The sequence below is a fragment of the Equus caballus genome, chromosome 1 (genome assembly GCF_041296265.1).
Source record: "Equus caballus isolate H_3958 breed thoroughbred chromosome 1, TB-T2T, whole genome shotgun sequence".
Lineage (NCBI taxonomy): Eukaryota > Metazoa > Chordata > Mammalia > Perissodactyla > Equidae > Equus > Equus caballus.
This window is the reverse complement of record NC_091684.1, coordinates 63,606,021-63,632,348: the sequence shown is the minus strand read 5'-3', so window position 1 is coordinate 63,632,348 and position 26,328 is coordinate 63,606,021. Positions and strand designations below refer to the sequence as shown.

At 46.0% G+C, this 26,328-nt stretch overlaps 2 protein-coding genes across 2 annotated transcripts; one reads left to right on the top strand and one right to left on the bottom strand.

The window, feature by feature from the left end:
* Positions 1-3,534: 3,534 nt before the first annotated feature.
* On the top strand, positions 3,535-5,649 carry COMTD1 (catechol-O-methyltransferase domain containing 1). Its single transcript, XM_001503975.5, has 7 exons — positions 3,535-3,793; positions 3,950-4,077; positions 4,334-4,439; positions 4,529-4,647; positions 4,750-4,804; positions 5,036-5,169; positions 5,394-5,649. Exons 1-7 carry the CDS (start codon positions 3,700-3,702, stop codon positions 5,544-5,546), a joined length of 789 nt encoding a protein of 262 aa, XP_001504025.1. The 5' UTR covers positions 3,535-3,699; the 3' UTR covers positions 5,547-5,649.
* Positions 5,650-8,141: 2,492 nt separating this feature from the next.
* VDAC2 (voltage dependent anion channel 2) lies at positions 8,142-24,609 on the bottom strand. The gene is made up of 10 exons (XM_001503972.6): positions 23,197-24,609; positions 22,949-23,003; positions 21,785-21,853; positions 20,677-20,726; positions 16,887-17,039; positions 16,738-16,790; positions 16,298-16,525; positions 15,004-15,154; positions 12,049-12,106; positions 8,142-8,709 (listed from the first exon to the last, which is right to left on the bottom strand). The coding sequence occupies exons 2-10, from the start codon at positions 22,977-22,979 to the stop codon at positions 8,618-8,620; spliced, it is 885 nt and encodes a 294-aa protein (XP_001504022.1). The 5' UTR covers positions 22,980-23,003; positions 23,197-24,609; the 3' UTR covers positions 8,142-8,617.
* Positions 24,610-26,328: the final 1,719 nt, after the last annotated feature.

Sequence of the window (26,328 nt, the reverse complement as noted above, 5' to 3'; positions counted from 1 at the left end):
GCCCACCCAGATGCGGTCAGACTCCAGGCTGTAAGTTTCTCTGTGGAGAGGAGGGCTAAGGAAGGCGAGCCCTGGAGAGAGGCCCAAGAGCACCTCTGGCAGCCAGGCTGCTGGGAAAGAGCCCCTGAGTGAGGGAAGGGGCCTGAAGGGCCCAAGGTAGGAAGGGCCGGGGCGGGGAGCAATCAGCCAGCCACCGAGGCCCTTCTGGGCCTGACAGACTCCACTTCCAGCGCCTAGCGTATGCCAGAGGAGACAGTGTCCCGTGGGCCAGATCAGACACGAAAATCAAACATGTATTCAGTTTGACTGACACAGAGCTTAAAAGAAAAAGCCTAACCCAAATGTTTTAAATTGTGAAGTTTCACATTAAAAGCCAGATTTCCAACGTCTCTTGAAAAATGAGGAGCTCTGGTCCCACCGCGCCTATCTTCCCACACGGCAGCATAGGCTGGGGCCGAGTGGCTGCCACACCCTCTGACGGGACACGAGCTTTGGAGCACTGCAGTCCCCACTGCCCTCTGTCGCCCTCCCCTCACTTACCTGCCTGGCCCCTGAAGACATGTGAGTTCCAATCCCTTAGGCCCAACTTGACTCCATGACTTTACTCTTCTGTCCCTGCCCCACTCAGTCCTGGGAGACCCCGGGGGGAGGGGCCCAGCCTGTGTGATGTTAGCAGGCTGGGAGAAACAGGCGTTGGGGGCATTAGGATAGAAACCCAGCGGCCTCTTTCATACCTGTTTTTGTGGACAGCTGTTCCCAGTGACCCAAGTTAGCTAAGAATTCACCAGGGGTCCAACCCCTGACTTCCTGGTGGACCTAAGGGCACTTACGGGCACCCAATTTCTCTACCCCCATGAGCCTGCAGGTGCCCAATGGGACAGCTGCATTTGGCCAAAAGGGCAACTGAGGGAGGTAAAAATGATCTTCCCTCTCCCCAGCCTCTGCACTCCCCCCAGGGTAGCTGCCCACATCCAGTGGCCCTTTGCGGAGGCCCAGTTGCACCCACCACCACTGGGGCCACCTCCGAGGAAAAGAATCAAAGCCTACTTTGTCTCCAGGCCCAGGCCTTCCAGGAAAAGGCCCTGTAGCAGATTCAGAGGTAACACTCTGCTCCCTTCCTTGTGAGCTGAGACGCTGGCGCTGCAATGGAAGAGACAAGAAATGAGCAGCAAACGGGGGAGGGAGGTGGAAAAATTAAATTTTGCGTGATCAGCAAGGTTTCAAACAATCGCTCGCCAACTGAAGTGGGTGCCACATCTATAAGTCATTCTATTTTATAGGCCATTAGGATCTCTAGAGAGAACCTGCATGGAGACCACTGCTTTTTGTTGAAATTAAAATGTCAGAGAAAAAGAAATAGAACAAAACAGGGAATCTGCAATTAATTACCAGGCCATAAAAATTCAATAATCAGGAGGCAGAGCGGCCGCGGGCCCAGAGGTATCAGAGCCCGCGTAACAAGAATGGAATACATTAATCTTTTCAAATTAGTTTTTTAATCTGACGGGGATATATGGTGACATGCTTCCCCTCCCCGCCCGCTCCCCCCAGCCTCCACAGGCTCTGGCCTGAAGCCTGGCTCGGGGAGAGAGGTTCTGGTGTGAGCTGGGGGACTGCCCAAACTCTGACCCCCAGACAAGGGAGAGTGCGGGTCTGCAACCCCAGCTGAGCGCAGGGCCGCCATGCCAGCTGGCCTGATGGAGAGGCCCCAGCAAGAGGTGCCAGGAAAGCACCTCTTGGGAGTCTGGTTCCCGCTGGGTCCCAGTGCATCAGAGGAGCTCAGAGGTGTGTCCTCCCCTGGCCAGTGGGTCAGAGGGTTTAAGAAAGCAAGAGCAGGATCTGGGGAGTAAGCACAGCGAGGTGGTCTCTCTGAGCCAAGGTTTCCTCCTCCGGAAAATGGGAATAATGTCACAGCCTCACAGAGAGGCTGGAGGTGTAGTGCCCAGTGCTCAATCAAAGGCCCCCATCTATTACTCTTTTTACTATCTAGACTGGCAGCTTAGGCAGCAAGGAGACCCAGAGACCACCAGGACACTATTCAGAGAGATTTATTTAACGCTTGCTGTGTGCTCAGCTCTGGGGAAGGAGACCAGCAGCCTCGGTCCTGATCTTGGAGAATGAGACTCATAATCAGGTCAGAGAAACATTTACAGGGCCAAGCAGGATGTAGAGGATCAAAAGGGGGAAGGAGCTTCTCCTAGGAGCAGGGCACCTTGCCTGGTGACAGGGAACTGGGAGGAGCGGGGTCGGCAGCCCGCCCACCCACCCACTGCCGGGGACAGCAGCTCCTGCCTGGCACTCTGGGCCTGGGGGTAGCCGGCTGGTTGCTCAAAGGATCAGTCCCAGCCCTGCCTTGATTCCAGGCCGTGCCCTGGAACTGGGCGTCCTCCTGCATCACGTCCCCAGGCAGCCCAGGGCAGTCCAGTGTCCCAAGTTTCTCTCCAGCTAGCCCTGGTCTTCAGCCTCAGCCAGGCCACTCTCTCACTGACCCCTCCCCTGCCTCCAAGAAGCCTGCCTCTGGGCCTGCTTGCTGAGTCCCACCTGGGAAGCCCCCCATGGAGCTCCAGTCTGGCCAGTGTGGTGACTAAATGGCCGCCCCAAGGGACAGCTGTAGAGCAGTAGCTGCTGGATGACCTTCTGCTATTTGGACTTTGACTCCTTTCAAATGTAACTGTTGTAACCCTCTAAGTGCTGGATTTTCTCATTTCATCCCCTGGGAAGCAGGAGCTATTAATAACCCCATTTTACAGAAGAGGAAATTGTGAAGCTGATGTTGGCCACCAGTTCTGTGTGTCCTGCGGTCTTCACTAAGAATACAAAACAGGACAGGTGCTTTCACCTCCGCCAGTTTGGCAAACAGTAGGTGTTCAATGCTCCCTGGATAGTGTCCCTGAGGACACAGCCCTGCAAGGTGTCTCACCTGCCCTCCAATATCTTTCATCCCCAAAATGTCTTCACTCCAACTCGATCATAACAGCAGCTGCCATTTATTGAGCACTTACTGTGTGCCAGGCTGTGGGATCTGGTGCCATTTATGGTAAGACTGTGCTCCCTGTTTTACATGAAGGAAACTGAGGCTCAGAGAGAATGATGGGCCCAAGATCTCACACCCACGTCTACTGGCACCCAAGGGTAGGACTCTAATTAAGGACATTGTCTCAGTGCCCCAGCAACCAGACCCACTCCAGGGTTCCAGAGCCCCACCTCTGGCTGTATTCCCCCAAACCAGGTCCTTCACTCCTGGTCAACCGGATACCCTTGGTCACCTCCCCAGATTCTCTGTCTTTCTCAGGACTCCTTTAATTTCTATCACTTTGCAGCTGTTACTATTCTGTTACACCAACCCCAGGTGCCCCAGGGGATCTCAGCAGAAATGGTAGCAAGAAGAAAGAAGCGTAGCCAGGAAGGGCATCAAACGTTTCCTCCCTGACCCAGGCCTCTAGACCGCAGGCACCGAAGAACCCCCACCCTAGATGCTTGCTCCCCACCGGGCGCAGTTTCGAGCACGACCACCAGATGGCGTTCGGCTCGCTCGAGCGGGGCTTGCAGTAAGAGAATGCGGCCGCAAGATGGCACTCGAGGCCATGGCTCCGCGGGCAGTGCCCAGATAAGGCGGAGCCAGGAAGGCCCGCCGGTCCGGGTGCCGTCTCGGTAACCCCAGCGCAAGGGACCCGGCCGCCGCCGCTTCTTGCCTGAGCCATGACCCAGCCCATGCCCCGGCTCTCTGTGCCCGCCGCGCTGGCCCTGGGCTCGGCAGCTCTGGGCGCCGCCTTCGCCACCGGCCTCTTCCTGGGTGAGTAAGGCCGGACCTGCGGCACCCTCCGCAGGGTCCCCGCGGGCAGAGTGGGCACGGGAGCAGAGCCCGAGAATCCGCGAGGCTGGCCGAGGCTGAGGCTCACCCCTGGCGCCTGGAGCCCCCGGCTCTGACCCATCACCCCCTCTCCGGCAGGGAGACGGTGCCCTCCGTGGCGATCTCGGCGAGAGAAGCGCCTGCTGCCCCCCGAGGACAGCCCGCTGTGGCAGTATCTGCTGAGCCGCTCCATGCGGGAGCACCCGGCGCTGCGGAGCCTGCGGCTGGTCAGCAGGGCTGGGCACGGGAACAGGCGCCCACCTCGGGCCAGCGGGTCCCACGCGGTTGTGTGACCTTGGGCTGGGCCATGGCCCTCTCCGGGCTTCCGGGCTCCCCAGGCCCCGCGCAGTGGGCGTTTCCTGAGGGCCCATCCCCGGCCACGCCCACAGTCACGCCCACAGCCGCGGCCCGGGGCGGGTCTGAACCTGGAGCGCGGCTGGGTGTCTGGCAGGGCTGGTGCGACCCTCTCCCCCACACACACAGCTGACCCTGGAGCAACAGCAGGGGGATTCCATGATGACCTGTGAGCAGGCCCAGCTTCTGGCCAACCTGGCGCGGCTCATCAAGGCCAAGAAGGCGCTGGACCTCGGTAAGACGCATGGTCCGGATCACTGGGGGCCGAGGTCACGGGGCCGTCCCCCCACTCTGGCCTGACCCTGCCCGTGTCCCTGTCCCCAGGCACTTTCACAGGCTACTCAGCCCTCGCGTTGGCCCTGGCGCTGCCTCCAGCCGGGCGCGTGGTGACCTGCGAGGTGAACGCGGGGCCCCCGGAACTGGGGCGGCCCCTGTGGAGGCAGGTGAGTGTCCCACACACCTGAAGTCCTCGTCAGGCCCCGGGAGCCCGGCCACTCCCATCTCCAGGAGAAGGGACGTGCTGGTTCTGACCTCGCTCCTTGCAGGCCGAGGAGGAGCACAAGATCGACCTTCGGTTGAAGCCCGCCCTGGAGACTCTGGGTGAGCACCGGAGCTGAAAGGGCCTTGGCGCCATTTCCCAAATGGGGCCAGTGGGCGCGAGCTAGTGACCAGGTCTGCTGGGCAGGCTTGGGGCAATGACAGCCCCTGCCGCCCGACCTTCCGGTATGCGACCACATGCAGGGTGGCAGGGCTAGTCGCAGCGCCTGGGCCGGGGCTTCCGGCCGCTGGGGCCTGCGGACTCAGCGCATCTGTTCCTCCATCTCCCACAAGACGAGCTACTGGCCGCCGGCGAAGCTGGCACCTTCGACGTGGCCGTGGTGGACGCGGACAAGGAGAACTGCGCTGCCTACTATGAACGGTGCCTGCAGCTGCTGCGCCCCGGAGGCGTCCTCGCCGTTCTCAGTGTAAGGGATAGCCGAAGGGGAGAAGAAAGCACCTTCCCTGGCTGGGTCCCCTTTGCCCTTGGCTCCTCCCTACGCCCCGCCCCCATGCCCCAAAGCCCCTCCCTCGTGGTACTCGAGTCCCTCGGCTTTCCGTGCCTCGGGTCCTCGGTCTCCAGCTCTCGCCCCGCCTACTGCTCAGGCCCCTCCCCGAGGCCCGCCCCCCGTGATGCCCCGCCCATCCACAGGTCCTGTGGCGCGGCGAGGTGTTGCAGCCTCAACCTCGGGACACTGCGGCAGAGTGTGTGCGAAACCTGAATGAGCGCATCCTGCGGGACGCCAGGGTCCATATCAGCCTCCTGCCCCTGGGCGACGGTCTCACTTTAGCCTTCAAGATCTAGGGCTGGCCCCTAGGCAAGTGGCCTCAAGGGAGGGGGAACTTAGGAACCCCAGCCTTGGACCCTAAGTTTTAAATCTATCAATAAAGTTGGGCCTGGGACAAGATCCGATTCTCCATACTTCTGAGCCTTCCTTCGTGGCGCTCAAAAGGGTAAGGTGGGAAGGCCCAGCATAGGGAGGCTTTGTCAGGAAAAGGGAGCCTTGAGGTCATAGACGTGCATCCCCTCCCTGGCACAATCCTGAGGGCTGCCCAGCACCAAGGAGCCTCCACCTGACTGGAGGCAGTATATAGTTCTGATTGACCTGGCCACACACAAGTGGTCAGAGATCCCAGATCCTCAGGTTTGCTTCCACTCCACAGGATCTGAGGGCTGGATGCTGGGTAGAGCTGCCTTGGTCTCCCCACTAACTTCCTAGGAGGGACAAGTAAATGAAGTTCCTGTTCAGTGCAGCTGGGACGCTGGGGAGACCCTATGTGGGATCTAACAAGGAGGCGGCCTTGCAGAGAACCAGGGTACTGGGTACTTTTGTAGGTTATGCCAGTTCTGCTGGACATTTGCCTGTGTTTTCAGAACTGTCAACTCGGCCTCAGCTCTGCAGGGGAGGTCCTTGTCAGTAGCCATCACTTCTGAGAACCAGACCACTTGACTTAGACCTGAGAACCTCAAAGTTGACTGGAGTATATATCCTGCCCTCCCATTTAAGTCCTAGAAGGTGAGGGACTGGTAGGATCACTGGCCAGAGAAATGTGAAGCAGACAGGCCTACAGGAGATTATTACTATGGCAATTTCTAACAAGTTCCCCAGAGGAAGATGAAGAGAAAGTTAGGTTTTCCAGCACCAACATCTAGGAGTGGAGATGGAAAGCAAGCCAGATGCTTCACTTTTCTCCTTTAAACCTCCCCAATCCTGTAGGTAGATCTCATCTCCACACCACAGATGAAGATCAGGCTCAGATACTGTATTATTTCCACTAACACTGCCTCAGGCCTCAGGCAGAAATAGTATCAGCCTAGAATACAATTAGGTTTTGCCACCACCTGATTAGGCCTGGATGGTGGATGTGCATCCTGGAGGCTGCTAGAAGCAAGACTGCACAAGCTAGAGGAGCCCACAGCTTGCAACTTTCATAATCTTACAGCTCCTGGGATATACCTTGCATCTCAGACAATTCTCAGGACCCTAGCTGTAAACCTACCCTTCTCTCTTCCACTCATAAAAGCATATTAAGCATATTAGGATGCATGTGGGTGAACAGGTCCAATTTACTCTAAGTAGATTCTTGACAAACTGGTAACTCACTTGTGCCACACCTCACAACATATGGCCACACCCCAGTCCAGAGTATTGGACCAGGAGACCCCAGCCACAGCATGAGGGAGGGCCACTGGTTAGCTAAGGGGCAACAGGCCGTAAGGGGGCTTCAGGTGTTGCCAGGCCCTGTGACCAGGTTTCTTGTCTGCTGAGCACCACCAGCAGTTTGAGAGCTGTCTGCTGGTCTACTTCACACTTTGCATATGTATCTCAAACACAAGAGGTGCTGTCACACCCAGCTTGCATAGACATCTTTTCTGTTTTTCTTACATAGCAATAGGTCCTGACTCAATCAAATTGGTTCAAAATTCCAACTTTCTACCATTAAGTCATGTGTGTCTGATTCACATGGGCCATTCCAGCCAGTCCCTTAAGACAAACATCATGAGACCAGAAAGGGCCTTTGTGCCCCCCACCCAGTCCACCTGTGTGGAGAGCTTGCTTGGGCTTCTTCTAATCTCTCATTAAGATTCTTCTTGACCTGGAAATTTTCAGCAAATATCACTTTTTGGGTAATGAGTCTCAAAGGACTACATTTTCTTATCTGTTCTCTCTCAGACTTAAAACTCTACTTCAGATCTAGCATTATGAATTTCCTGAACAAACTTCCCCATTCTCCAACCTTTGATCATATGCTCCATCAAAAAACTTGCTCTTTCCTACTTTTCCAACTAGAATCACCTATTAATTTCTATCATTCATCCCCAATCCAGATGAAGGCCAATGGCCACACAGCCTAAAGGTGTTGCCTCTGGTTTCAATCTTAGGCCCAAGCTTTTCAGTCAGCGTCTGCTTGGAAGGAAATGAGTAATGACCTCTCACCGGCCCTATACACTCCCCTCTGACAATCCCTCTGCTTACAGACACTGTCTACACCTTGTTCTATTACCCCACACCTAAGTCTCATCGCACCTAACTAAGGTCCAGTTCATTTCCCGTAGCAATAGCTCGGAGAGGTATAATGTATGCATATAACCTTCCAGCACCATCCATCCCTTCACTTTCCTTTCTTCATCACTTACTCTCAAACGCTTCCTGGAGTTAACAATGATCAATGTAATTTTGCACAAACTTACAAACTGAAGATGTAAAGGCATATATCCTCTTATTTTATTGTAGTCTAAAAAGCTCATGGAATTACTCTAGGGACACAGAGGACTTTGTGGCACAGATTTAGGTAAAGAGCAAAATGCTCACTGGAAAAATAAAGTATTAGCTAGATACCAGGGAGATTTGACCCTAGCTGGCAAATTTTTAACTCTGCAAATACTTGGAGTCGTTAATTATGTATACTTGTTTTATTCATAATTTGTAATGTTTTGGGATACCAAAAGTAATTCTAATGGCTGAATTTAACAAAATTTTTTTAACCTCATCTTAAAACATCCACTGATCCATCTCATTCAATGGCAATATTCAATGTTAAAAGGAACATAAAAACAAACATGCACACGATTGCACAGTTTTCTTAAAGGTCTATTTCATTATTGGTGGGTAGCGCATTTAATAGTTAAATACATTTAAATAATGTATAGATGGCTGCATAACTGCAGCATTGGTAACTAGATAGATAACCAATTCAACTAGAAACCAGCTAACAAGTAACCGTCTAAATATTTAAAATACAGCTCTTATTTAGATCATCCTGTGTTTTGATCACCTTCTTGGGGTGGGGGGGGGGGAAGCCTGCTGGTCACACTGGAAATATATTAAGGCCAAATCTTCTGATATCCATTCCCAGAGGTTTCTTTCAGCTGGATTAAGCCTCCAACTCCAGGGCAAGCCCAAGTTTGTGGCCTCCAGCATTAATGCTCTTCCCGTCTACCAGAGCAGACAGCGTAAGCTTCACACCTGTAAACAAAAGCAGACAACCATTACGTGGCTGAAACACCTCAAAGAGCCTGTAGTCTTCTTTAATCACCCTTCCTCAGCCATCAGAAGACCTACTAGTGCCAGCCACCAGAGGGCGCTTGGGGGTATCTGAGATACTAGAAACAATTCAGTTGGCACCACATCCTGGGTAACACATCAAGTCACAGAGCATTAAAAATGTTAATAATAAACGTTCAAAGTGCCCTAGAAAATATAACAATGTTCATTATACTACCCAGACTAAAAGATGATCACAATTGGATCCTGGGAAAGACATTTTGGGGACAAGTGGGGAAATCTGAATATAGACTACATATTAGGTATTAGTGTTTTCTTAGCTGTGACAATGATATTATAGTTATGAAGAAAAATGTCTTACTCTTAGGATATGCATACTAGGACTACTATGTCTACAAAACATACAGTTAAATAATTCCTAAGGGTTTGTAGGAAAAAAAAGTAAAAAGGATTGAGGAAGAACAACAAAGCTCCAAGTGCCACGATACCTCACTTCAAACTGTACTTTTGCTACAGTAATCAAAACAGTGGTACTGACACAAAGATCAATGGAACAGAACAGAGAGCTCAGAAATAACCCCACGCTTTTATGGTCAATTAATCTACAAGAAAGGAGGTAAGAATATACAACGGGGAAAAGGCAGTCTCTTCAATAAATGGTGTTGGGAAAACTGGACAACTACATGCAAAAGAATAAAACTGGACCACTTTCTCATATCACATAAAAAAAATAAACTCAAAATGGATTCAAGACAAACATAAGATCTGAAACCATAAAATTCTTAGAAGAAAACATAGGCAGTAAGCTCTTTGACATCGGTCTCAGTGATTTTTTAGATCTATCTCCTCAGGGCAAAGGCAACAAAACCAAAAATAAGCAAATGGGACTATATCAAACTAAAAAGCTTTTGCAGAGTGAAGAAAACTATTAACAAAACAAAAAGGCAACCTACTGAATAGCAGAACATATTTGCAAATGATATATCCAACAAGGGGTTAATATCTAAAATATATAAAGAACTCACACAATGCAGTATCAAACAATCTGATTAAAAAATGGGCAGAGGACCTGAATAGACATTTTCCCAAAAAAGACATACAGATGACCAACAGACACATGAAAAGATGCTCAAGATCACTAATCATCAGGGAAATACAAATCAAAACCAGTGAGATATCACCTCACACCTGTCAGAATGGCTATTATCAAAAAGATATTTGTTGGCAAGGGTGTGGAAAAAAGGGAACCCTGGAGCCCTGTTGGTGGGAATGTAAACTGGTATAGCCACTATGGAAAATAGTATGGAGATTCCTCAAAACATTAAAAATAGGGGCCAAGCCAGCGGTGTACTGGTTAAGTTTGTGTGCTCCACTTCAGTGGCCTGGGGTTCATAGGCTCGGATCCCAGTTGTGGAACTACACACCCTTCATCAAGCCATGCTGTGGCAGCATCCCACAAACAAAATAGAGGAAGATTGGCACAAATGTTAGCCTAGGGCCAATCTTCCTCACCAAAATAATAATAATAATAATGATGATGATAATAAAAGTTTAAAAAAAAGCAGAACTACCATACAATCCAGCAATTCTATTTCTGGGTATTTATCTGAAGAAAACAAAAATACTAGGTCAAAAAGATATATGCACCCCCTTTGTTCACTGTAGCATTATTTAGAATAGCCAAGATATGGAAGCAATCTAAATGTCCATCAATAGATGAATGGATAAAGGAAATATGGTACATACACAATGGAATATTACTCAGCAATAAAAAAGAATGAAATCTTGCCAATTGTGACAATGTGAATGGACCTAGAGGGTACTATGTTAAGTGAAAGAAGTCAAACAGAGAAAGACAAATACCACATGATTTCCCTTATGTGTGGAATCTAAAAGACCAACAAAACTAAAACAAACTCATAGATACAAACAACAAACTGAAGGTCACGAGAGGGGAGGGGAGTAGGGGGGTAAGGTGAAACAGATGAAGGTGATTAAGAGGTACACACTTCCAGTTAAAAAACAAGTTAAGTCATGGGCGCTGGCCCGGTGGCGCAGCAGTTAAGTTCGCACGTTTCACTTCAGCAGCCTGGGGTTCACTGGTTCAGATCCCAGGTGTGGACATGGCACCACTTGGCAAGCTATGCTGTGGTAGGCATCCCACATGTAAAGCAGAGGAAGATGGGCATGGATGTTAGCTCAGGGCCAGTCTTCCTCAGCAAAAAGAGGAAGACTGGCAGCAGATGTTAGCTCAGGGCTAATCTTCCTCAAAAAAATAAATAAAATAATAAAAAAATAAATAAGTCATGGGGATATAATGTACAGCATAGGGAATTTAGTCAGTATTACTGTACTAAGTTTTATGGTGACAGTTACTAGACCTGTGATCATTTCAAAAAGTATACAAACATCAAATCACTATGTTGTACACCTGAAACTAATATATAATACCTTACGTCAACTATACTTCAATAAGAAAAGGATTATGTATACAAACATGGAGAGATACAAGAAATGTGGTAAATGTTAGTACTTGGTGAATGTGGGGAAGGGTATATGGGTGTTCATGGTACCATTCTTTTCTTTAGATTTCAAAATAATCAAAATTAAGTCAGGAGGAAAGATCCCTATTTGGAGGGGAAAAAGTGCCAAGTGCTTTAGAACCTTGCTATTCAAACAGTAGTTCAAGAGCCAGCAACACTGGCATCACCTAAGAGCTTGTTAGAAAGACAGAAGCCCTCATCCCAGACCTATGGGATCAGAATTGGCATTTTCACAAGATTCCCCAGGTGATTCATGTACACAGAGGTTTGAGAAGCACTGCTCCAGAAAAAAAACATCAAGGCTCAAAATTCTATAAATGAGGCTATGAAGACTCGACAACCAAAACAATGAATCAACTTTGATTAAAGCAATAAAAATTCTAAGACATTTCCGGTACAAGGAGGAAAGTAAACAGAGAAAGGATATTAAATAATATGGAATCACTGTTAACTTTCTCAGGGGTGATAATGGTGTTGTGGTTATGCAGAACACGAGGACATTCCTATTCTGAGAATGCACGCTAAAGCATTTAGGGAAGTGTCATGACAGCTGCAGCTTCCAAACAGCCTGCAAAGAAAAAAAAGCTGGCAGGAGGACAAAAGAAAGAAAAAATTGTGCTAAAACTCAACACGTGCTCATCATACTCTTCTGCTAATTCTTCCATATGCTTGAAAGGTTTGCAAATAAGAAGCTGAGACATGATAACTAATTTTTAAAACACTATCAGAACAATCCTACTTTATCAAGAATACTTACCAGGCCTCAGAGTCTGAGTATAGCCGACTCCAATCAAACTAGAGTTGTTGACTTTTGCCTAAAATACAAAAACAACTATAAGAAAAATTTTTGAATGGAGAGACAAAGCCCCTACATGTTTCCCTATCCTGCAATTACAAAGTGTTTAGCTTTTCTATTAACATATAAAAGAATAAAATTTAATATCGTTATTAAACCAAACGAAAACCAGGTACCACTTAATTCTTATCCATTAAACTCAAAGTCAAATTGTCAGTAAAAGACAATACTCTTAATATCTAATGTGGGATGTTAGAAACCCCAAATTATCCACAGAGCACAAGAGCCTATATACTGTCATAAAAATCGGCCTTGTTGAGTCTAATCTAGCACAACAAAACCATGCCAAAATGTGGGTAAGAAGTCCACTAGGCTCAGTAGCTATGTGACGCACATACCAGCCTCAACGTGTGGAAAATGGAGGTTCAATTCATAACTTTGACACACACATTACTACTTTCAGGGGTCTCCCAAAAGAATCTCCAAACGACAAGCACTTCCTCTGAAGAATCAGATCAACTAAAAATCCTTTACTTCACATACTTACACCTCTCATTAATGTCCCTGGGTCTTGGCTATATGTAACTAGACTGCGTTTGAGAAGAGGTTCCAATAGGGCATCATTTACCAATCCAGGCCCCTGCCCTCCTTGCACAATTCTATTATTTTAGGATTTAGTCATACTCCTGCAAGGGCTGGAAGGATCCCTGGAGGGCAAGACGTGGTAAGGAGAAGGTCCTTCTAGCTCCATTTTCTCCTGCTGCTAACATCATGAAGCCATACCAGGGACCGATGGCTACAACTGGAGGCATCTCACCCCAATCTACAAGGACTAGTTTGCCTAGCCAGGCAACTCTGCTCTTCACATTGAGTGCTATGGTACAGAGGTAATAGACAGCCTCTGGGATGAAAACACATTTAGAAATGATTTGATGTCTACAACACTCTTTTGTAATGTGTAACATCAAAACAGTCCAATACAGAGAGAAAAATGATATAACTGTACAGGCAAAAGTCACATAAACTGCACTTGTATTCACTTGGCAATACAGACAAGTATTCATGAGCTACCAATGACCATGTGAGTTATTTGTCTAAGGAAGAAATGCCCCAAATTAGGAGCTTCAGAGAACTGGACACAAGTTCCTACTATTTTAGAATAGGAGTCAACCATGAAACTATGATGGAGCACTAAGCAACGCTTCAGAAACTTGCTTGGTTGGGGCAACAGCAGCATTTCTTAGGTGGGAAATGCCACATACCTTTCCAAACTAATCCCCAGGAGTCACTCAGTGACACACAGGTCCCAAGATCCGTTACCGTTTTAGACTATGAGATGAGTGTATCTAGATATATATCTATATAGATATACAGATAGATATATCTATCTATATAGATAGATATATCTATAGATGACTATATACATCTATATATAGATGACTAATGCCATCTTCTGCTGGCATTAAATCTGTGATGGTGCCACAGACATACATTTGCAGAGAACAGCAATGTAGCTCCCAGAGAATAGTATGCTATGTGACTCCTGAGGTTTTTATTGCTACTGTGCAGTTAGAAACACAGAAGGGAAAAATAAATGAATCACTGCCTTAACAATGGGGAAAGCATTCTGGGCGCTTCTCACTCTCTCTGCTTACAACTGTGCTAAGATAAAACAAGGATGGGGCTAAAACTTAACTGTCTAAATTATCGAAACATGTTGTCCTCAGGAATGAAGACCACTTTATGGAACAAAATTAACTCTCATGGAAGGTTTAACTTTCTCTCATTCCCACTACATACAGTACAGGCAGTGCCTGACCTGTAATCACCTGACACACAGAAACAGCTGCTGATCTGCCTGAAATTGGAGCTAGGTCCTCTACACCCTCAGACACGGCATTCCCTCCCTCCTACCTCCACCCACTATGACTGAAGGGGGAAACAGCAGAAAGAGGCTAAAGACAGGACCAGGGTGGCCATCCGACCCAGCTAACTCGGGATGGGGGAAGGGAGTCCTCAGGATGCAGGCAGGACTTTGAGTGCTAAGTTGGAAGAGTGCCATGCAAAGCAGGATGAGCTAGCTGATCACCCTAGACAGGAGGGAAATCAAAAGACATGCAGTCCAGTCCTGGCTCTTCCCCTCCCCTTCTCCCTCCCTAGTAGTGGTATTAAGTCTTTTCTCTCTCCAAGCTTTGGTTTCTTCATCTGCAAAATGGCACGTGTACTACAGACCCTTCAGATCAAATTGAAGATATTTTGTAAACCACAAAATGACAAAGTCAAAGTAACAATTAAAGTACTATTATTCCTCATAAAAAGACAGAAAGACAAAGTAACAATTACAGTACAATTATTCTCTGACAGAGATAAAAACTGTCAGGGCCCAAAATATTAGCTCCCTGGGCTTAGACAGGCTTGGGGCTCAGGATTACCTAAATTAATTCAGCAGCTTTTGAAGTTAAAAAAACTCCTGGTTGGGGGGGCCGGCCCCATGGCCGAGTGGTTAAGTTTGCCGCCTCTGCTTCGGCAGCCCAGGGTTTTGCCAGTTCAAATCCCGGGCACGGACATGGCACCGCTCATCAAACCATGCTGATGTGGCATCTCACATGCCACAACAAGAAGAACCCACAACTAGAAGATGCACAACTATGTACCAGGCGGCTTTGGGAGAAAAAGGAAAAAAGCAAAATCTTTAAAAAAAAAAATTTTTTTTTTAATTAGAAAAAGAAAAAGAAACTCCTGGGGCCTGGATATCCAACTTCTAACACTGCCTCCATAGAAAAAGCACCATTCCAAGTTCTAATTCCAATTTAGGTGTAAACTGGGGATTGTGTGAACCACAGTTCAAATTTTTAATATACTAAAAGATTAATTCTCACTACTAAAACCCCATTCTAAGTCCACAGTAGTACTTACAGAAATGGAAGCAGTAGGATCCAACTGATATTTAGCTGCAATGCCAAAGCGAGTGCAGTTGGTACCTGATGTCCAAGCAAGGTTTACTGAAGTGTCAAGATCTTCACATACTTTCTGATAAATTGATCCTCCAAATTCTGTCCCATCATTGCTGTAAGATATTTTAAATTAGTAAATGTAGAATACACAATGTAATATGTCTAAAGCACTAGAGTGATATTATAGCATCACATTTAAATAAAAGCCATTGCTCACATGCATCTCTACTGTTCCACAGAAAACCTGAAAGTTTGGTTTTTTTTTTTTTGAGGAAGATTAGCCCTGAGCTAACTGCTGCCAATCCTCCTCTTTTTGCTGAGGAAGACTGGCCCTGAGCTAACATCCGTGCCCATCTTCCTCTACTTTATATGTGGGACGCCTACCACAGCATGGCTTGCCAAGCGGTGCCATGTCCACACCCGGGATCTGAACCAGTGAACCCCGGGCCGCTGAGAAGTGGAACGTGCGAACTTAACCACTGCGCCACTGGGCTGACCCCGAAAACCTGAAAGTTTTAAAAGGTCTTTTCTCAACTTATGTCCAAAAAACAAGGACTGGTCAAATAAATCATGGTACATCCACCCAGGCGGAATTGCCACATAGCCACTAAGGATCACAATGTAGAATACAAAATGCTATAGGAAAATTATCAAAATGTACTGAGGAAAGGGTTATAAAACAGCCTTTTCAGTATGTATTTTACATACATATACACATATAAAAAGGTGAAACACCAAAACATTAACAAAGATTATATATCTAAGTGGTGGGATTATGGGAAATTTTGGTTTTCTTCATTGAATTTCTATTATCTGTCAATGCATTATTTTTATAAGGGAAAAAAAATTCTTTTTAAGTCCTTTCCACATATTCATCTACTTTGGGTTAAGTAAAAACACCATACATTTTAGGCAATCCTATCAAATCAGCACCTCACACATTACAGACAATTAAGTCTGTAATTACATTAATATAATTACATTACATTACATCAAATGAATGCACTGGCAGAGTCTGGCAAAGTCTTAGCCTCTTCTAAAAATCCAAAGCACATCAAGCTTCATATGGAATGAATATTTACTCTCTCAGCACCAAAAGTCAGACATTTTTTACCACACATTTTGGAGGGGCAACCTAGAAATGGCCCAAGGATGATCTCCTTTTTATGTTAAAAGAAATCCCTTAGATTCTACCTAGATTAATAAGAATCGTCCTCAAGGCCTACACCATAATATCCCACAAAAGAAATACTCACACATTAGTGTGCAGCTGGAAGTCCCCAGTCCTGTAGCCTACTGCAAAGTTATTCCTTGTCAGCTTTGATTTGGCACTGTCAAAGGTCATCTGGTACCCAGCAAGCCAGCCTTCATAACCAAAGACAGCTGAACCATGGATTGCAGGTCCAGCAAAATCAAAGTCAACATCACAACCAAGGTTTATACACTCCCTCTTGTAAGAAGACTTGATTTTACCACTTTTCTTTCTGGAAAAAGAACAAACTGACTTAAAACTGATGCCTGTGGGAAAGATTTACATATATAACTTCTGCAGAGAGGGCACAAACGAAGAAGAAAAGAGAAATTTGCCACCACAAGGCAGTTGACTAAACTATCAAATAGTAAATGTGCAACTTTCCTAAATATACAGAAGAGGAATGCTTTTAAATTTAAAGCAGATAAAAATGTCCAGGCCTACCCCGTGTTTGGTGAAAAGGTGGTATCAAATGTCAGTTTCAAACCTTGACAAATCTATTTTGAAAGAAAAAGAGTTTGTTTTCAGCTTTATTTCCTTTTGAAATACAAAAATTAAATAATTAATACTAAATCACATTTTCAAAATGTTACCTGGTCTTCAATTGCGATTTCTGTTCCCAGAGTGTTATCAGTGTTCCATTTTTCTGTGAAAGTCAGACCATACTCACACCATTTATATTTGGTCTCCAAGGTCCCAGTAACTTTACCAGTGTCTGTATTAGATGAACCAGATGTTGAAAATTCCTAATAAGACAATAAAAACTTCATGAACTTTTTCTTGTAAACCTAGAAGAATCCACTGCCTAACTTACACCAAAAAACCCAATGAACATTTGGTAATTTCACTAGTCCTCTTTTTTCTAGCTTGCTGAGTACTCCTACCCTCGGCTACTCTCTCAGTACACACAAACAGAGTTACAAATTAGCCTGTAGCTACTGACTGCCGACTTACTTACAGTTGACATTTCCAACCAATCTATCACAACTTAACCTCTATCTAATTCTCAAGTGAACAACAAACTGCACACCTTTTTAAGCAAACTTCTGCTAAAGTAATTTTACTGGGGATTCAAAAATCAGTGGGGGAAAACAAAGGAATGGATGTTTTAGCACTGCATCCAGTCTACCTGATATTGAATAAAACACTAAATAAGTCAGTTTGGTTAATCACAGAGCTCATGATTAAAATCTGAGTTTATAATAACTGATACTCAATCTTTATTATGAAATTTTTCTTGAAAATCCTTAAAGGAAAGCACCCATTGTAGGAATCCACACCATAAAAAAAGATTTTTTTAAAAAATTCTCTGGTAATCCCAACATTCTGTCTTTCTGAGATAAGAGTCTTCATCAGGTTTCATGCCTTTCCAACCATCTTTCACATTCTCATTAAAAAAGAAAAAGAAAGTAGGGGGAGGGAATTAAAGGAAATTTACTCTACAACTGGTTTATATCATGCATAATATAAACTACATTATGTATAACAGATGTTATCAGTAGAAAAAACAATCCAATCTAGGGATCAATTTGAAGTGCATGATATAATCTTATGTTTGTAGCAAATATGCTTTGTCAATTCCTAATTGCACACCAACTGAAAGGGAAGGCATAATATGGAGGAGGGCTTATCTGAAATTTAAAATCTACAACAGATAAGCCAGAAATCTAATCTTTCAGAGCTCAGTATACAGGCAGGCAACTGAAATCTTCCAAGATAAATATAAAAACACCCTGAGGGTTCTGATTCACAATTTGTCTGCTAATGATGGCTGTACACTTTGGCCGTTAGAAAGACAAGTCTAAAGAAGATGGCTGATCTGAACTAATGAAAAAGAGAACTTCAACCCGAAATTGTGCTATCTGGAGAGTGAAGAAATAACAAAAACTGTATCAATAGAAAAGGCCAATCATCCTTCACTTAGGAAATAGAACATTTGTCTAACTATTGCTCTGCAATTAAACAGACTCAAATCCTTACGTTTTTATATACAATTCTCCTGAAATCAGATGCTTTCATTAACAGGAATTTCAAGTCAAAAAGCTTGGCACTCAATGCCCATACTAAAAAGCACTGGATTATGTCAGGAAGTAACACTGGATAAAAAACTTAGGAGTCCTGGCATCCAGTTCTGGCTGTCATTTAATACATGACTAACACTGAGGAAGACAGTTAACTTTTCTGGGTCTCAGTTTCCTCAACTGTAATAACAAAACCTACCTGTGGAGGATTAAATTGGAAGGACACTGTGAAAGCTTTGCACATTTTCATGTGCTCTACACAAAAGGAAAGTATTATTAAAACAATATACATAAAACATGAATGGGGAATACGTGAGTAGTTATTTTTAATCCTGAGTGACACTAATTAATGACTCTTAAGGCCCCACCCACTGCCATCCATCAGCCCACAGATTGAGAGCCAGCCTATATAGATGCCAAGGAATCCTCAAGACACAAAACCAAGAAGATCACACTGTCAGACCAGAATTGGGCGAAATGACACCACTGGTGGAGCTTACACCCTTCATTCCACCACCAGACATTTAGGCTTCCACATTCTGCGGTGGACTGGGCATCTCTACAGTTCAGGTGAGAAAACAGAACCAGCCGTTAATGGGACTTATTTGGGGCCAGGTACATATTACAAGATCATAGTACTTCAAAGTATCATGCTTGCTGAATTAGTCCTGTGCTGCATAACGATGTTTCAGTCAACACACATGCAATGGACCGCATACACAACAGTGGAACCATTAAGATTAGTACCATACAGCCTAGGTGTGTAGTACGCTATACTATCTAGGTTTGTGTAAGTACACTCTATGATGTTCACACAATGACAAAATTGCCTAACAATGCATCTCTCAGCACATATCCCCATCATTGACAAATGACTGCATATACATTAAGTGGAAACAAAAACATGCTATATCTAATCCAGCTCCTACACATCCTTCATGATCTTACACCTAATTCCATAAAACTTTTCTTAACCCTGTCCACAATAAGCCTTTCCTTCCCAAGAAAGATTCTGATTTTTCAAACAACCTAGTACTAGATATACTTCTCTGATTGTTCCCTAGTTCAAAGTTTATTTTGTCTCTCCAACCAGAAAGTAAGCTTTTTAAACACAAAGATTGAGTGTTCTTTTACTTTTAGAAGGCCTTTTGTGTTTCAACAGATTACAGAGCAAGTGTTTATAAGGGGCCTCAATAGGTTAAGAGTGGGAACACAAAACAACAATCACTAAGTCACTGCTCTGTAGCCTATCACTCTGAGCAAATGTCACTCAACCACACTGAATACTCAGGCTTCCCCTCAGATCAAAGAAACCAAACGACAGATGTGACCAATATAAAACCCCAGAAACCCAAGTCTAGGCATTAAGAAACTACAACATGACTAATTTTAAGAAATACCAGCTATGTACACTAAGGGAATTAACAACCACAGCAAGAACTTATCAAAATAACCAATAATATTCAATATGCACACACTATACCCATCCTCAAAACAAAAAAATTTTAGAGAAAGAAAAAAACTACACAAAATTAAATTTTACTTTACTCCCTTTGAGGGAGTTTGTTAGGGAGAATCAAGACATGAAAATACCAAAATATTACCTCTTTAAAAATACTCAAATCAGGGCTCTCTAAATTCACAAAATACATGTGGAAATCTTCCCAAAGGAAGGCTGCTAAAATCCAACCATTATAAAATGATTAGAACACTCAAATTAAGAGTTACTGAATATTTTAATGAACTCTTAATGCTTTTAATACGCATTGAGGGGGCCGGCCCTGTGGCTGAGAGGTTAAGTTCGCACGCTCCACTTCGGTGGCTCAGGGTTTCGCTGGTTCGGATCCTGGGTGCGGACATAGTACTGCTCGGCAGGCCACGTTGACGTGGCATCCCACATGCCACAACTAGAGCAACCCACAACTAAAATATACAACTACGTACTGGGGGGATTTAGGGAAGAAAAAGCAGGAAAAAAAAGACTGGCAACAGTTATTAGCTCAGGTGTCAATCTTAAAAAAAAAAAAAAAAAATGCATTAAAAGAAAGGGTTACCAAAAAACAGTATAGGTTCCCTGGCTTCAAGCCTGTAATCTTACTAAGTAAACAGAGTCCCACATGACCAGTGTCTTTCCTGAGTTCCCTGTGCATACATAGTAAGTAATACGGCAAAAGACCACATGAAAATCAGAAATCATATCCAAAGCCAAAACAAACCAAGTTACATGCAAATCCTTTAAAACAAAATTAACTTCTGCCTCTTCTTTAAGATAAAATGGGTAGACATTTTCCAGTTATGACTATCTTATAGGTTGAAAATTATATAAAGGCTCATCAGAACTTATTAGATATCTAACACTCACCACACCACTGCATGACTTTGTTTTCACATCCAGTTTCACCAAACCAAAACCTTCAAGTAGAGAGTAAAAGATAAGAAAATGATTCATTTGTATAAAAGATGCATACCAACAGCTGACTATACATATAAAAAAGAGATTTCACAGATTCAGAGGGGGATAAAAATGTGTGTTGATACACAATATTTAAATGAAAAAGTTTTAAATTATTCTATATAAACTGACATGTAAAGGACAGAACATCCCTATGCAGGTTTGCATAGTGTTTTGGTATATATTTGGCACCAAAAAAAAAATGCTTTCAATGATTTTAAAATCTAAATATCAAATCAGAGAATCAATTCAACTTAAACCTCAGAACCAATAGCTTATTATAATACAGACATTTAAAACATTTATCCCAAAGCGGTATCTCTCTTTGGGATTAAAAAATCTAAATAATTGGGGGAATAACTTAAAGAGGGGGCAGGGATCTTCAGGAAGAAAACCCAGGGGCCAGCCAGCCTGGTGGCTGAGTGGTTAAGTTCTCGCACTCCGCTTCCGCAGCCCAGGGTTTCACCACTTGGAATCCTAGGCCTGGACATGGCACCGCTCATCAGACCACACTGAGGCGGTGTCCCACATGCCACAACTAGAAGGAGCCACAACTGAAAAAAAAAATACACAACTATGTACCAGGGGGCTTTGGCAGAAAAAAGGAAAAATAAAATCTTTAAAAAAAAAAAATTAAAGAAAAAAAAGAAGAAAACCCAAATTCATTTGACAAAGCCCACAATCCATTAGGAGTCACCACCACCAAAGCAAAACAGTAACACATCATAATTCTAGTCAACCAAGGCATAGGCTACATCTGAAGGAAATGAAAACACAGCTGTTTTTCTCTTAAACGTAAATTCCTTGAAATTTAGTTTGAAAAAATGGGACAAAATTGGGGTAGATGCAAACGTGGACTGTTAAAAAACTATTTTAACAGAAATTTTACCTAAAATGTATCTAATAGAAGAAGTGAAGCAGCAGGATATTTACAATCTGAATTACTGATTTACTTTTCCTAAGCAATCCAAACACACATTTTCACTTCTGATCTAAAATTTTTCTAAAAAATTCTTACCAAATCCTTTGTTGAAAATATCTCTGGCAGCTTTGCCAAGGTCAGCATATGATGGAGGAACACACATTGCTGGTGGGAAGAAATATTCCAGTGTTAATGTTCCGGTTCTCCCACTTTCTGTCCAAGAACCAGATTATGACCCACGGCTATCTTTAAATTCAAGCAGTTCAACCTGTTGGAGATGTGTTTTCGATAGCACCAGGAGCTATACTAAAACTGTACTCCAATCACCCATGAAAGACATTACCAACAAAGGCTTATTTCTAAAATGGATAACCACAGTAAGTGGCTATACAAACTTGGGAAATGCTGTACAAAACAGAAAAACAGACTTTCTATTCCTAACTTTACACAGCCTCACCTCCTAGGACAGGATTAGTACAAAGCAACAAACACATACACACATGTATACCTATACATACAGATACAGCCGCCAAAATTGACTGGAATGGGTTGATTTACCCAAACGAGATAAATCAAAACCGGAGATAAGGCCCTCTGCCCCAGTACATCCCTTAGTATCCTCACTGAGTCCAAAACCAACATTCTGGAGCGGGAAGACAAAGGTAATTTACACTTTGGGAATTTAAATACTGAAACTTAGCAAAAACACGGCCATCTGTGTTTCACTCAAGTGTCTACATCAACTAAATATCAAATGGCACTTTAAACATATTAATACGATAGTCAAGTCCTCGGCCAATGCTGTGCGGCTTAAGGGCAAGCAATCTGAGCTCATTACACCAGCTCATTCATTCCACAGAGCACGTTCACGCCCTTAGGAGTACGTGTAATGACCTTCCGCTCTCACAGGGGGGGTTACTACTTCCTCTAGAAAAGTGACTGATCCAATCCGCCAAAGATCGAGTCCAGTAATTAGCAACGTTTTGCTTTTAAGTTTGCCAAAAACTCGTCCAAAAACTGAAAGTGAATGCAGTCAGAAACCAACTCCCCCGGCCTAGTCCCCTTATCCGAAATCCAGCAGCCCAGCCCCTCCTCCAGAGAGCCGGGAGAGGGAGTCAGGCTGGTGGAGCAGCTACCGAAAGGGGCGAATTTCCAAGTCCTTGGAGAGATGGAGGGAAAGAAGGAGAGGTTTTCTGGTCGGCAGGCTTAGATTCCCGGGACACCGCCACCCTATCCCGCAGAGATCCCTGGTCCACTTACGCCGCGGGCAGCTCTGGCCGCAGGTCGCCATGGCAGGGCCGCGGGAAGAAGTGATCTGCGGAAGGGAAAAAAATGCGGTCAGCGGGGGTCAGGAGGCCAGAAAGGAGTCTCACACAGAGGGGGCAAGGGGGAGCGGGGCAGCGCGGCCATCTTAGGGAGCCAAGGCCAACCCCGAGTCCGGCTCAGGCCTCCTGCTTTGCCGCCGGGGCCCAGACTCCCAGGTCGGAGGGAAGCGGGCGCGGCGGTACCTGATAGTCTCCTAACGGGAACCGCCGCCGCCGCTCCACTCACAACTGAGGCTGCTCGGCTGGCTCCGTGTCAGGCTGCAGCTGCGGCGGCTGGAGGGCGAAGTGAAGGAGACACCGTTCCGCCCGCCGCAACCCTGTCCTCTCCCCGCCAGGACCCCGCCGCTGCACCCGGGGCTGTCCGCCGCGCCTGTCCCCGCAGCGCCACCCGCTTCCCACTCCAACCCGCTCCGGAACGACCTCGTGGACCGAGGGCACCCCCGCCCCCGGGGTGGACTGCCTCCGCTCGTCAGCGGGGGCCGGAAAAGCAGAAGCTGCTGGACCTCGGGTCAGGCAGTGATGAAGGCAGCCCCAAAGACGAGGGGGCGGGGAACGGCAGAGGCAACGCGGCTGGGACAGCGCGAGAGGGGGATGGGGCGGAGGCCCCGCGCGCGCTCGTCACGGGCGGGGCGGGGCGGGGCGTCAGGCGTGTGCCCGCGTGGGGCCCGGAGCGACTGGGCGCGGCCGTGCACCCCGCGGGTCACGTACATCTCTCTCCAACTCCCATTCTCAGCCGTGGTTCCCGTAACCTGCTAAGACCCTCTACCGTATAGGGCGTCTGGAAGGAATTAGCTGAGCCTTAGTCCTGTTTACCCTGAGCAAGTGCAGCGTGCGCTTCTGAAAGACCGTCTCTCCGTCCAGGCCCAGGGAGAAACGAGTAGGCCACAGGGTCACCACCTCCAGCCCCTCGCGCCCTCCCTCCCCTCGTCTGCCTTCCGCGGCGGTGTAATCGCCTTGCTGAGCGGGACTCAGCCCCAGAGGCGCTCTTGGGCTGCTCCTCCCTGGACAAACTTGAGCACGCCTCAGGGTGCCCCGGCCCTCCGTCCCCCTTCCCCCCTCCCCCCTCCTGCTCACGCCTCAGGTTTCCTCTTCTGTCGCCTTCTCCCCGCTTAGGGATGGGACTCCTTTACACAGGTACAGAACCCGCGCTGTCTTCGTGAGTCAAGCCTGCTAGAAAATTTAAGAGTCATGCTGACCAGGCGTTGAATGCTGCGCTCAAGTTCCCTGGGTGTGCAGGAAGAGTGAGGAAGCCAAGGGAATAAGAAAAAATGAGCCTAATGAGCTAGAAATGGGGTCAGTGGAGGCTCCGGAGTCAATCACCAATGTCAGCAATTTATCCCCTTTGTACCCCAGTTTCCTCATCTGTAAAATGACAATTTAAATCAGACGAAGTGGTCTTTAATAGCTGTTCAGCCATACACTATGAGCAAAGAATCTTTTCCCCTGATTTATTCTGGCTCTGAAAGCCAGCTCTGGTCAAATGCTGCCAAGGTTCCACCCTCCTCCTATACCAGGAAAGGATAGCTAGATAGGCTTCCACAATCCAAACAGGATTATAGCTGCAGCCTGATGGATATCCCTGCCCTGAGCAAACCCAGCCAGCAATCTTGCCTGGTCATGGTTGGGCTTACTCATGTAAAGGGTTAAGAGAAAGGAAGAGTCTTTGCTCTTAAGAGTTCAGGCAGCAGAAGCACTGATTAATTCTTTCATTCAAGCTCAGACAGGTTGGTCTGAAAGCTCCACTGGCAGCTGGTCTGTTCTGGCTATGTTTGATGCTATTGTGAGGCTAATGGCGGAGACTGACATCCCATTCCAACTGAAGCATAACACACCACCTCCCAGAAAAACCTAGTCTCTGCTTAGTCACCTCAATTACCTAAAGTAGGGCTTATTCACACTGTGAACTATCTGTAGCATTTTTTTTTAAGATTTTATTTTTTTTCTTTTCTCCCCAAAGCCCCCCGGTACATAGTTGTGTATTCTTCGTTGTGGCTCCTTCTAGTTGTGGCATGTGGGACGCTGCCTCAGCGTGGTTTGATGAGCAGTGCCATGTCCATGCCCAGGATTCGAACCAATGAAACACTGGGCTGCCTGCAGCGGAGCGCGCGAAGTTAACCACTCAGCCACGGGGCCAGCCCCTATCTGTAGCATTTTTAACTCCCAGAAAATTTCACTTTGCCACAGAACACCGATCTGAGGCTTCACTGTCTGTAAACCCAAGGAACAGACACAATACCTAATAACCAGGAAAAGAATCACGGCAATTTACTTCAAAGTTAGATTCAGTAAATATATCTGAGTGCTTACATCCAAAGCCCTTTAGACCAAAGCAGCATTAGTAGCAGCCACCTCTTACACAGCAACTATCTTCTGTCACCCACAGGAGAACCAAAGTCTATTCAGATGCAGCCCTTGCTCTCAAGCACTTAAAGTGTGTGTAGAAGTGTCAAGAACAGTGAAGGGTCTAAGATTTTACCCTACTTACAAACTAGCAAGTTGCATAGGTTCATAGATGCTGACTGAAGACATGAGACTCGAAAGTCAGAGACAGAGGACTTTATTACTTGTGGCACAGCAGGCAGCATAAGTTTCATGTTTGAATCTGTTCCCCTTGCCCTCCATGTCCCACAGGGGTGATGCAGAGCACCCTAGATAGAACCTGTGCACACCATGTATTTGTGTCACAGCTGGGGAATCCTGAGCTGAGGAAACCTCCTGCTTATAAGCAGCTGCTAACAAACCTGCCTAGCCTTTGGCCCAGAGGGAGATATTATTACAGTATACTTTGCAGGAAATTGTCTTCCCTCTGCCCTAGAGGGAGACACTACCTCTATCTCCAAAGGCTGTTTGTTATGCACACATCCTTGAAAAAGTGTATTGCCACAGAGAACTGCGGGCACAGTCAGACTGAGGAGACGCACTAAAGTTTGAAAATAGGACTTATCAAAATTAAAAAGCCATAAGGTCAAGGATAGAAAGCAAAATTCTAGAAAGAGGTATATGCAAAGCCATATGGGGACTTGAAGTGACACGAATTGTTTGGAAACCACAAGTAAACAAAGCTGGAAAAAACCTGTAGAAAAAGTTGAGAGGGGCCGGCCCTGTGGCCAAGTGGTTAAGTTCGCGTGCTCCTCTTCGGCGGCCCAGGGTTTCCCGGTTTGGATCCTGGGTGCGGACATGGCACTGCTCATCAGGCCGTGTTGAGGTGGTGTCCCACATGCCACAACTAGAAGGACCCATAACTACAATATACAACTATGTACTGGGAGGACTTGGGGAGAAAAGGCAAAAAAAAAAAAAGAGAGAGATTGGCAA